The 12,707-nt window shown below is 37.2% G+C and overlaps 1 protein-coding gene across 1 annotated transcript in view; it reads left to right on the top strand.

Annotated features, from left to right (window-relative positions):
• The window catches only part of LOC150106676 (piRNA biogenesis protein EXD1-like), a 187,764-nt gene that overhangs the window by 32,870 nt on the left and 142,187 nt on the right, over positions 1-12,707 (top strand). The window contains exon 3 of the mRNA XM_090392627.1: positions 4,911-4,968. Coding sequence (XP_090248753.1) covers positions 4,911-4,968 — 58 coding nt within the window. The remainder of the gene's footprint in view (positions 1-4,910; positions 4,969-12,707) is intronic.

Below are 12,707 nucleotides of genomic sequence, written 5' to 3'. Positions count from 1 at the left end.
GTTTAATCTGTTCATTAACGATATAGGGAAGGGTCTAAGTGGGACAGTTCATTTGTTCGCTGATGCAAAGTTGGGTAGGGCGATAGTGAACCCAGAAGATGTCAAAGTCTTGCAAGATGACTTAGATAGATTGGAGTTCTGGACTAAGGAGAATGGATGTCAATTTAATGTGACAAAATGTAAGGTTATGCATTTCGGAGTGAAAAGATTAGCAGCAGTATACCACATTGGTGGAACTGTACTTCAAGAGATTGATGAGGCCAGGGACTTGGGAGTGTTGGTGGATAGGGAAATGAAGTTTAGGGGGCACATTGCGAAAGTAGCTAAATCAGCTCATCAACTCACTTGGTTGTTGAAAAATACCTTGACAAGCAGAGACAAGCAAGTTATTGTACCTCTGTACCGAGCCTTGATAAGACCCCATCTCGGCTACTGTGCCCAGATTTGGTAACCTAGGTTCCTTCTTGATGGGGAGGAGGTGGAGAGGATCCAGAGGCGAGTGACTAAGATGATAGCAGGTCTATGGAATGAACCATATGAGAACAGGTTGAAGATTTGTGGGTTGCAGAAACTAGTTGATAGGCAGAAAAGGGGAGATATGATTGAGACATTCAAATTGCTAAAAGGATTCTATAGGATTAATTCAGGACTGGTGGTAGGAGAACTAGGGGACACCCATGGAAGCTGGGCAAGAGCGTGGTTAGCAGGGGTGTTAGAGCTGGGTTCTTTACTTTTAGAGTGGTAAATGAGTGGAATAAGCTGCCAGAGTCTGTTGTGGGTGCTATGACAGTGAGCGAGTTCAAGGCAAGGTATGATAGATACTGTGAGAATGTTGAACAGTTGTGTGAACATGATGTTTAGGGCCTCCCTCGATGAGTCTAAGGACTCCCTGGAGTAGCCCATAGTAATAATAATAATAATTAAAGCCTCTAGTTGCTTCAGTCACATGCTGCTTAAGATATTTATCTCTCAGAAATTCAGCAAATTCGATCTCCTTGTTCCCATACACTATCTCCCTTTTATTCTATATTATTGTAATTAATGTCTTCCATCAAGATCACCTTCTTTTTTCATGCCCAATCAATTAGCCTAAACATTTCACAATTAGTATTCTCTACATTCCCTGATCTATAAGCATCCTATCAGATATACTAGCCTGTATATCTGATAGGATGTACAGGCTTCACATCACACAGATTCAAAATCTGTGCATGTGCTATCAATGTCTACACTTTGTGAACACAATTCCTATGCACTCATTAACAGCATTCTCCCTCCTCTTTTCACATTCCTGTCCTTCCGGAAAATTATATATCCTTCCATTTCTATTTCTGAAATCACTTTCTCTTCACACAACCAAGTTTTTGGGTGATTCAATCAATGCAAATCAGCTCTCTTGTTTCGAATACTCTTTACATTTGTGTACAAACATAACAATTCCTGTGTCTTTGAGGCCATTCTACTAACACCAACATTCTCTATTTTAGCTGCTATACCACACCTCTCTCTTTGATCTTACTACTCCAATTTTCCCAATCCTAACTCTGATTTCCATTTGTACCTATCTCGTCCTCACCTTTATGCATTCCATCACCTTGTGCTGCTGCAACCACATTTTCAACCTCATATCCATCTTCCTCCTGTCTTACAATTTGTTTAGCTGTGCAATCCTGCTTCACAAGTAGACTGTGATACTTGACTACATCACTTTTTTACTCTGTGCCTTCTCAGAAAACAATAGCCTTTCTAAATGCCCAACGCATAACTCATTCAAATACAATCCAGCAAACCATTGAAATTTCATTTTAACCATTGAAACTTTCCTTCAAATTCACTCCATAGATTTCCAAACTGAATCCCCTTTGCTTCACACAGCTGTGTCATCTTACCATTTATTATCTCTTCTCTCCCTCTCAATTCACTTGTCATATCTGGGCAACATGCTAACAACTTTTCCAACAACACTATTGTCTTTTACCTGTGCAATCACTTCCTAGTGTCTCCATCAACATTCCCCCCCCCCCCCCCCCCAAGTCATTTGTGCCCACGACAACTACTAATTTAGTAGTCATCACAGCTCTAATGATGGAGTCCCCATGCAATGATATAGGATTATCTTTTGACTTTTTCTTCATAATACTAACTTCCTCCTCATTCTCATCAGTCAATCTCTTCTTTAGATGTTTAATATCATCTTCCAGATATTTCATTTTCACTAATTCTTGCCAAAGCTCCTGTACTATGGGCCTGACTCATTCCCCCCATTTCTAATCACAGTAATCTATCAAGACACTTTTCACATGCATTAAAGCTTTCATTCTTTTTATTTACCCTAACAATTCAAAAATCTTTCACATTTTTTAGTGCATACATGAGGCAATTTTCACAATGCATCCACTGGGAAAAATCCAAGGCAGAACTTGTCTGACCTGACCTGCCTGACAATCTGTGCAAAAGCTTTCTGTGCATTCTTATTTATCATTAATGCTGATGATGTTGACAAAGAACTTTGTAGTGTAGATATTTTTTAGAACCAAATAATTGCATTTCTTCAAGAAGGAAATGCTGCAATAAATGAATGCTGAATAACCGATGTGTAGTTGCACAACAGTGTACAGCACATCAGAATAATTAATCTCATTATGGTCTGCTACACAAGCACATTCATTATGATCTTGTATCTGCATTTAATTGCATTTGCCACATGAGTTTGAGAAACATTTTTATTAACATTTTTTAAATAAATATTAGGTTTGAATGATTTAAAAAACACCATTACAGATGTTTTATACTCATTCATACATCTGCCCACTGGGAAATCCTAGAAACTTGCCTGACCAATCTGTCCATGTCTGTTTTCAGCTTGAATCCAGGTTGTATCTTTCTCGAGTTTTCCCTCAAGGTTTCCCAAAATTTTTTTTTCCGTGGCCCAGTTATTTTAATACTTCATCTTCGTGACCCACTAAACTTTTTATGGCCAATAGGTAAAATAAAACAGATTTGAATGTTCAGTACATCTTCTTTTTTGTAAGAGTAGTAGACAACACATTGTACGGCCGTTTGTTAGTGCTGTTCTCAGAACTCATGCCGGCTGCACGTCACTCGATTGTTCATTGGTGCTAATCGAAGAATTTGTAACCGGCACATTGTTTGTTTGTTGTTTTATTACCCATTTATCCATCATTAAATGGGTTACGGTTGTTCAGCCGAACCCACCGGGCAAGGTACACGTAATCAGTAAATATAAAAAAATACGCTCTCTCTTTGATGCTTAACTCAAACTGAACAAGCAGAGTGAGTACGTGGTGGGTGAGTAAAACAAACGCCAGACTGCAAAGCGATTTGGCTGGTGGTGTAGTTGTCGCTGCCTAGCCTTGCCATTAGTTGAGCTACTTTACTGTGAACAAATAGACTGCGAAATGCCAACGTAGACGCAGATGGAGCGTGTTTTTTGTCTCTATTAATTCAATTATTTATTCATTAGTCCATTAAACATTATTTACTTGTATTTTAGAGTTTCTTGAAAAAAAGAAAACCCAAAAATGAAACACCTAGGTTTTTGAGAGTTTTTTTTAGGTGACCCGGCATTTAGCTTTCGTGACCCATCATTTGGAAAACACTGCTCTACAGTATTTTAACTTTGCAAGTATGGATACATAAATCTTACCTAGAGCACTCAACAGGATAATTTCTTTTTAATTTTCTTATTCAGATAATTTTTTTATTGATGGGTAGAATGACAGCCATCCAGACATATGGAATTTGACCTTCTGACTAAGCTTTTGAATTATGCAGTGGACACGGGAAAATTATTTATACCTTCATAGTTTAATCTTTCTGATCAGATATCATCTACTCTGCTAGCTTTTCACATTTATGATTCACAACAGCCTTTCAGTTTCAGTAACTGCAACTGGAAGTAGTTGTCATCATACTTTCTGTCACTGCTCATTTTAATAATTTTTCAAAGTAATTATTCCAGTTAGAATAACTTCCTTATCTTCAGTTTGCATGTCACCTCTATTGTCTTCAATTCCTTTTGTAGTATTATTTCTTCCATTTTTACTTCAGAATATTTTACTTCCCTCATGATATTCATTTTTTGTATCCTTTGCAAACAAACTTTTGATAGTTCCTTCTTTCCCTCAACTGCCTTTTAACTTCTTCACTTCATCACAGTACTGAACTTTCTGTTTTCCCAGACAACTTCACCACATATTTTATTGACTGAGTGAGTTAGTGTTGTGGTTAGAGCAAACATCATTATAACAAGTCAGTCACTCACTCACTATAAAAGACTACTGAAAAGTTGTGAACAAAATTCCATAGGCACAGTGGTGTTGTAATTCACTATAGGAATCTATAACAAACTATACCATTGATCCTTGTGAGTTTACAATAGTGAGAGTCAAATGGATATTGAAGTGTATGTAGACAAATAGCTTTAGTAAATGCAAACTAGATGAGATTAGAATTGTTCTTTGTTTCTAGTTTGGGTTGACAATTGATTGGAGGATGTTACTTGCTTTTTTTAAAATTTCTAATCGAAGTAATGATAAGAGATGAAGGAAAGCATGTGGACAAATGCTAAGTTTTATAATTGAACTTATGATGGTCACTTCTTTATTGTATGCTTGCTTATTGATCATGTTACTGGTAGTTAATCCTGATTTTGTTTTGGTTTTGTTGTTTACAGCTGTGTCTTGAATGTGGTTTTATGCAGTAAAATGTATATATTCATGTGATATTAAGTAGTAAAAAAAAAAAAAAAAAAAAAATTTCCAAATAGATTTCGATTTTCAAAAAATTTCCAAATAGGTTACATAGCATGATAGCAAAAATTCAGAAAATTTATGTAATAAAATTGATTCTTGTTTTCTAATATTTATTTATTTATTTTTTTATTTTAGATGCTGCAATTCGTGCTCCTTCTGCAAGGAAGAAGAAGCCATCACCAAGGCTTCCAGAGTTAGTAATAAACAGACATATGATGAGATTGTTAAATTTTGTAATTAAATATGCTTGTAAATGCATTTCACTGTTAACTAAAAGTATATGACTAACCATTCCTTTGCTGATATACAGATGAGGATAAACATGATTAGCAGCGAGTGATAATCATATGATATTGACAGTTTTTCCACTTGTTATATTATAAATTAAAGATGCCAAGAAATTATATTCTTGGTTTCATCCTTTATCCAAAAGCAAACAAATTTTGGCTTGAAGTAACTTCATTACACAGCAACTCATATATAGAGGCTAATGACTTTGCATCAATTGCTTTAGTATTAGCCTAGTCATTAGCCCCTATATATGAGTTTCCCTGCCACCATGAAGTTACTTCTTGTTTTTAGAGAAACTTGTGCCATAGTTCTATACAATATATAAATGAAAACGCAAGGTAAAAGTATTATTTATTAAATATACTGCCATATATTTGAGTCTGAAATTAACAGACTATCACCAGTGGCTTAAAAACAGTTGTTACAAGGTAGAATGCAAACAATCGATTAATTTGAAATAGAATGAGCCACACGATGCTAAATCGCTAATAGCACTATGCTTTAACTGAAGAAAAGGTTAATCATGACAGTGTAAAAATTACATGTATATATATAACTTATAATATCATACTCAACAGATCATCAGATAGATGTAGTATTTAGTTGGTTTCTTAAGACCTTTTGTCTTTATAAAATACCATTATTGGTTCAATAGTAATTGAACTGATAGTTAATTAAAAATTAGTGACGTTTATATAAATTAATTTTTACTCAAAAAAGATGTAAACTTACTGTATCTAATAAGCCAATCATTAAATGGCTACCCTGAGCATGATGAGATCCTGGTAATTTTTCGATATCAGGTTCAATTCCTTTTCATGACTTATTTTTCACGGTATTAACAACACTACAAACACTTTTATCCACAAGGATGTTTTATTAACGCTAATATTTCGCTGATTTTCAACTCAGCATCATCAGAGCACAACACACATGTAAACGCGACAGTGAGTGAGTGAAACAATATAATTGCAAAAGACAAAAGATCTAAAGTCCTATTTTTGGCGCCCTCTAACGAAAAAAAAAAAACAGTTATCCAGGAGCTTTTCTTAGGATAACCGTCTCCCAAATTTTTGGCAAATTAATGCAACCATATTTGTTAAGGTTTGGAGAATTCTTCAAAGCCATTGCTGACTCAAAAAATAATCTTTCAGATCTATAACGACTCCTAAATAGCACATTCGTTTTCCTCCACCTAATCCTGTGTGAAGAGTGTCCAAAGCGTGGTCTGCCAGTCCCGACTTGCCATAGTAATAGTAGTGAATGTATCTTTCATGTTCTTCCAGGCGGATGTTCACTGATCTTCCTGTTTGCCCATAATAGGCCAAGTCACAGTCACATGGAACTTCATACACTCCTGGGTGTGCTAAAGGGTGAAGTTTATCCTTTGGCGAGCAGATCAGAGTTGCCAGCTTGACATGAGGCTTGAAGGTGGTGCGAAGGCCATGTTTCAACAATACTTTGGCTATCTTTTCCGATGTACCTCTGATATAGGGAATAGAAATGGTCATGTATTCTTTTGTATTGGGGGGGGGGCAGAGTAATGGGCCTATGTAGTATTTTTTCTATTTTGTAGGGATTGTAGCCGTTGGCTAAGAACTTATGGCGCAGGTACTGGAGTTCAGTGGTCAGAGCTGTATCGTTAGAACAAATGGCTCTGGCTCTGTGTGTAAGTGTTTTTAAAATGCCGTACTGTTGGACTGGATGATGATGTGATTGTTTATGTAGGTATCTTCCTGTGTGTGTAGGCTTCCTGTAAATAGAAAAGGATAGTGATCCATCTGAAAGGCGGGTGACTAATGTGTCAAGAAATGGTAGACAGTTATTTGATTCTTTTTCTACTGTGAAGTGAATTTTGGGGTGTTGGCTGTTTAGGTAGGTGACAAAAGCGTCCAAAGTGTCTTGTCCATGGGGCCAGATGGCAAACACATCATCTACATTTGTGGTGTTGTTAATACCGTGAAAAATAAGTCATGAATAACCATCAACGCCTAAGCTTATCAGTTAGATCAGGTTCAAGGTTCGACAAACGAAGTCTCAAGTTTTTTATATTAAGGTTATTATTATATTGTTAATATTATAATGCTCACCACCTCCTCAGCACTCCCTAACCGCTTACTACCCCCTCAGTGTTCACAGTGCCCCCCATAGGGCGCTACCACCCTCAGGTTAAGAACCACTGGGTTATATACAGTGGAACCTCAGTAGTTGAACGACGCTCATCTCGAAACAAATCAGTTTCCGAACAAAAAATGCACCAGTTTTCAAACAGAATCTCGGTTCCCGAACAGGCACACCGGCAACCACATGATCTGCAGGCTGAGATGTACAGCAGGAGAATGTCAGTTATGCCACAGCCTCCACTCAGTGCATTTTTTTAACAGGTCATCATTACACGATGACCTGTAAACAAGCAAAAAAAAAAAAAAAAAAAACCTGGTACGAGTAGTGATACTGATGTGTTCAATGCTAGTAGAGGGTGGTTCGAGAAATTTAAGAGAAGGCATACATAGTGTGGTTAGGCATGGGGAGGCTTCGAGTTCGAACTAGGAAACCACTGAGAAATATTTGCAAGAATTTAGTGCTATTAGAGGCTGAGTTTTTCTTCCCCAACAAGTGTTGAACTGTGATGAAACCGGTCTCTATTTTGGGAAAAATTGCCAAGGAGGACCTACATCACTCAGGAGGAAAAATATTGTCAGGACACAAGCCAATGAAGGATAGGCTGACTCTTTTTGTTATGTGGAAATGCAAGTGGGGACTTCATGGTCAAGCCACTTGTGTACCACCCTGAGAATCCGGGGATGTTTAAGAAAAATAACGTGATTTAAAGTAAATTGTCTGTTATGTGGAGGGCTAATTAGGGTAACCAGGCAATTTTTTATTGAGTGGATCCATGAAATCTTTGTCCCAAGTGTGAGAAAATACTTTCAAGAAAAATATTTGCCAATAAAATGTCTTCTTGTGATGGACAATGCTCCTGCTCATCCTCCAGGCTTGGAGGATGAGTTGGTGGAGGAGTTTGAGTTTATCACAGTGATGTTTCTTCCCACTAACCCTCCTCTAAGCCAACCCATGGACCAGCAGGTCATTTTGAATTTTAAGAAACTCTACACCAAAACACAGTTTTAAAGGTGTTTTGAAGTGACCTCTGACACAGAATTAATATTCAGAGAATTCTGGAAAAATCACTTCAACATCCTCCAATTGCTTAAGTATCTTTGACAAAGCCTTGGTGCAAGTGACTTACAGGGCCATAAACTCAACCTGGAGGAAATTGTGGCCAGACTGTGTAGCAGTCAGAGACATTGAGGGCTTTGAGGCTGAGTATGTTGCTGTTGTCTATGATATTGTGTCTCTGGGCAAAAGCATGGGCTTAGAAGTTGGCCATGCTGATGTGGAGGACCACAGAAATGAGCTCACTACGGAAGAACTGAAACACTTTCAGAAGGAGCAGCAAAAGACGGTGGTGGAGGAAATGTCTTCAGAGGAAGGAAGGAAGGGAAGATGTTCCTAGTTCTTTGATCAACGAAATATGTGTGAAGTGGGGTGAGGTGCAAAGTTTTGTGGAAAGATATCATCCTGACAAAACTGTAGCAAACCACATCATAAACCTTTTCAATGACAATGCCATGTCTCACTTCAGAAACACTTCTTAACCACGCTACCGGCCAAGACGTCTATAGACGTTCACGTTATCATGGATGTGAAGTGCTTATTAAAATTATAATACCATTGTTACAACAATGAAATATATGATGGATACGAAGCATATGCGGATGTGTACTTGATCCATAACGGCCGGTAAGGTGGTTAAATCACAGGCAAAAACAAATCTCATTGGACAGGGTATTAGTGAGACAGAGACCCAGTGCCTCTCAAGCAGAGTTGAGTGGTGCCAAGAGACAGAAAAGAGAAGAAAAAAAAACCCTTCCTCACCACCTTCCACTTATGCCATCAACTCTCCTCCGTACAGGTAAAGTGAAGTTAAATTTTCGAGTATATTTTTATCTATTTATTGTGTTTATTCTTTTTGTGTAAGATTGTATGCATTTTCATTGTTTTTGTATACGATTTTATTCATGAAGTACTGTTATAAAGGTTTAAATAAGCAATCATCTGGGGCTTGGGAAGGAACAGATTAATCTATTTTACGTTAATTCTTATGGGAAAATGTTTTCGGTTTTCAAACAAATCGGTTTCCGAACAGCTTTTGGGCACGAATTATGTTTGACACTGTATCTGGTCTTTGCATTGAAAAAAAGTTGTGTGAAAAGAGTATCTGTAAAATGTTATATCTAACGTAAATAGGTTTTCAGTGTGACAGAGAATTACTTCAAATATGATATTAGTGAATAACGTTATTTCAGGAAGTGGCACTGTGGTACAACAGCTTATTGGCTTCTAAACCTCAGAGCTGGGGTCTGCATAATATCATAAAACAAAACAATGAATGTGTTTGATAATTAAAACCATATATCAAGTAGATGATTATGCCATAATTGTTCAAATAATTGTAGGAACTTGTGAATAACTCTTTGGTTAAATAAATTTAGTTATAATATTAGAGTGTTTAGCTCTTGTATTGTAAGTTTCTTTTTTTTTTAATCCTATCCTTCGGATTAGGGGTGCTTAATGGTCAAAGCTGTATAACTGAGAGGAGACCTCCACATAGCCTTTAAAGAAATGCGGAGAACCGACCAGGGCTTCTGACCTAATGTCCAATCCTCACCTTCTCGTGGTGCATCTTGTTGGTATCTACTTGGATACTGAACGAATGAGGATGGGCTGGCAATTTGTGATTTAGCTGACCAAATAGTATTCTTATTGGTTAAACCAAAATAAAAAATGATGGTACAACATGACAAAATTTCATGCTGGCTGGGGCGTCACCAGGTTAAACAAGGCCCCCCCCGTTGTTTTCACCAGGGAACCAGGGCGAACAGCGAAAAGTCAGTTACTGGAACAGATCTGAAAACAAACCCCAACTCAACATCACCAGAGTTAAAGATCGGTACTATCAATGTAAGAAGCCTGAATGGCAAAGAAATGGAGCTAGCTGAGGAATTAGATAAGTACCAGATTGACATAATAGGGGTGACTGAAACAAAAAAGACCAAAACTGGTGAGTTCTTTCTGAGCAATAAATACAAATTGTTATATTCAGGCAATGACAATCAAGGAAAAGAAGGAGTAGCCATAGTATTCAACACAAAATACGAGACTAATCTTCTGGAATGGCAGTCTGTCTCAAGTAGAGTAATGTGGCCAAATATGAGAACGGGGAACTGGACAATGAGACTTATTTGTGCCTATGGTCCGACAGAAGGTTCTACTAAGGTAGAAGTGGAGGAATTTTTTGAGGCTTTAGAAAAAGCAACTGACACAATGAAAAAGGAAAAGTTGGTCCTTGTTGGGGATCGAAATAGCAGAGTAGGAAATGGTTGTGAGACATAAAAAAATATTTTGGGAAAATTTGGAGAAAAGAGCAAAGCTAATAATAATGGCAAATATCTGTTGGATTTCTGCTCAGGACATGGACTGGTTATTATTAACACCATGTTCCAACATAAAAATGTGTACAAATTCACATGGAGAGAAGAGGCAAGGAATAAGAATAGTTTCATTAACTATGTTATTGTTGATAGTGATGTTTTCTCCCTGGTACAGGACACCAGAGTGTACAGAGGATTTGAAATTGGAAGTGATCACTATTTTGTCTTGAACAGGATAAAATTGAATTTCATATTGAAAAGAATAACATGTAAGAAAGTTTTAAAGCGAATAAAAGTTGAGCAGCTCTCAGATGTGAACTGTAGACTAAAATACACAAAGATTATTGAAGGAAAAATGAAAGAGTTTGAGAACAGGAATCAAATCTTGGAGATTCAGTGTCAAACTCTGAAGAAAACATTGATTCATTCTGCCAGAGAGGCATGTGGTGAGGTTGTCTGCAAGGATAAAAAAATCAGAACTCCCTGGTGGACACAGGAAGTTAAAGAGGCAGTGAAGGAAAAGAAGAAAGCATATCAAAAGTTCCTGTCAAATTAAGTCAGCTTGTGCTCTTAGAGGATATAGAGACAAATGCAAGAATGCTAAACACTGTGAAAAACTAGCTAAACAAAAGTCATGGGAGGACTTTGGCAAGAATATAGAAAATAAATATCAAGAAGGTGCAAATTATTCTGGAGGTTGTTGAAAAAGCTTAGGAATAGAGGAAAGAGTGCTGTAAAAGGAGTTAGAGATGATAAAGGTGACATGAAAACGGGAGAAAAAGATATCCTTGAAGTATGGAGTAATTGCTTTGAAAAACTGCTAAATGAAACAAGCAGTGATGTCAGCACGGTGGTAAAACACACTCACCAGGCATGCAGTCAGGAATACATATTCATACTTGAAGTAGAAAAAGCCATCAAAGGCTTGAAATGTGGAAAGGCAGCAGGAGTAGACGATATTCGACCAGAAATGCTGAAGTATGGTGGTATAAGAGTCTTACAGTGGCTGCACAGCATAGTTCAGAAAGCCTGGACAGAGGGACGAATTCCCGATGATTGGAGTAGAGCTCTCATAGTACCCATATATAAAAAGGGAAATAAAACTGAATGTGAGAATTCAGAGGTATTTCCCTACTGAGTGTTCCTGGCAAGATCTATGCAAGTATACTTGAGAAACTGTTGAGAAGAATTGTGGAAGAAAAGCTTGGTGAAGAACATGCTGGAAAGTGTTGGCATGTATACTTGAGAAACGGTTGAGAAGAATTGTGGAAGAAAAGCTTGGTGAAGAACATGCTGGATTCAGGCCAAATAGAGGCTGTCAGGATCAGATCTTTACTTTATGACAAATAGTCGAGAAAGCATGGGAATATAACAGAGATCTGTATTTAAGTTTTGTCGATTTGGAAAAGGCATATGACAAGGTGCCAAGAGAGAAGCTATTCAATACGCTACTGTTATATGGTGTCAATGGGGCATTATATCAAGCAATACTTAGTCTTTATTTGAGTTGTAAGTCAGCAGTTAGAATTGAAGGAAGTACAGGAAGATGGTTTAATTTTAAATCTGGTGTGAGACAAGGATGTACATTATCCCCTCTGTTATTCATTTTCTATATGGATCACATTATGAATTAAAGTGTTATTAAACATGATATCAAGATAGGAGATGTTAATGTCAGCTCTCTGCTTTATGCGGACGATGTTATACTTCTAAATAAATCCGCTACAAGTCTGCAAGATTCTCTGACGAAACTGAATAGCTGTTGTAATAGATATGGTATGAAGGTCAACAATAAAAAGACAAAAACAATGAAAATAGGCAGAATCATTGAAAATGTGAACTCTGTTTTGAATGGAGAACCTGTGGAACAAGTAAAACATTTCAGCTACTTAGGACGATTTTTACTGAAGATGGTAAATGAAATATAGAAATAGACAACAGAATCAGCAAAGCTGGTATGGTTGGAAGTCAATTGAATAAATTCATATGGAATAAGAGAGAAATTAGTCGAACACTAAATTAGCTGTATACAAGATAGTGTTCAAACCTGTTTTAACTTATGGATCTGAGAGCTGTGTCAGAAGTACAACATTTGACCAAAGACTAGAGACCACAGATATGAGAGTCCTGAGAAAGATTATAGGCG

The sequence above is a fragment of the Typopeltis vanoorti genome, chromosome 5 (genome assembly GCF_054136105.1).
Source record: "Typopeltis vanoorti isolate ZY-2024b chromosome 5, IOZ_Tvanoo_1.0, whole genome shotgun sequence".
Classification (NCBI taxonomy): domain Eukaryota; kingdom Metazoa; phylum Arthropoda; class Arachnida; order Uropygi; family Thelyphonidae; genus Typopeltis; species Typopeltis vanoorti.
Note: the sequence above shows the minus strand (reverse complement) of the source record. Positions and strands in the feature narration are given on the sequence as shown.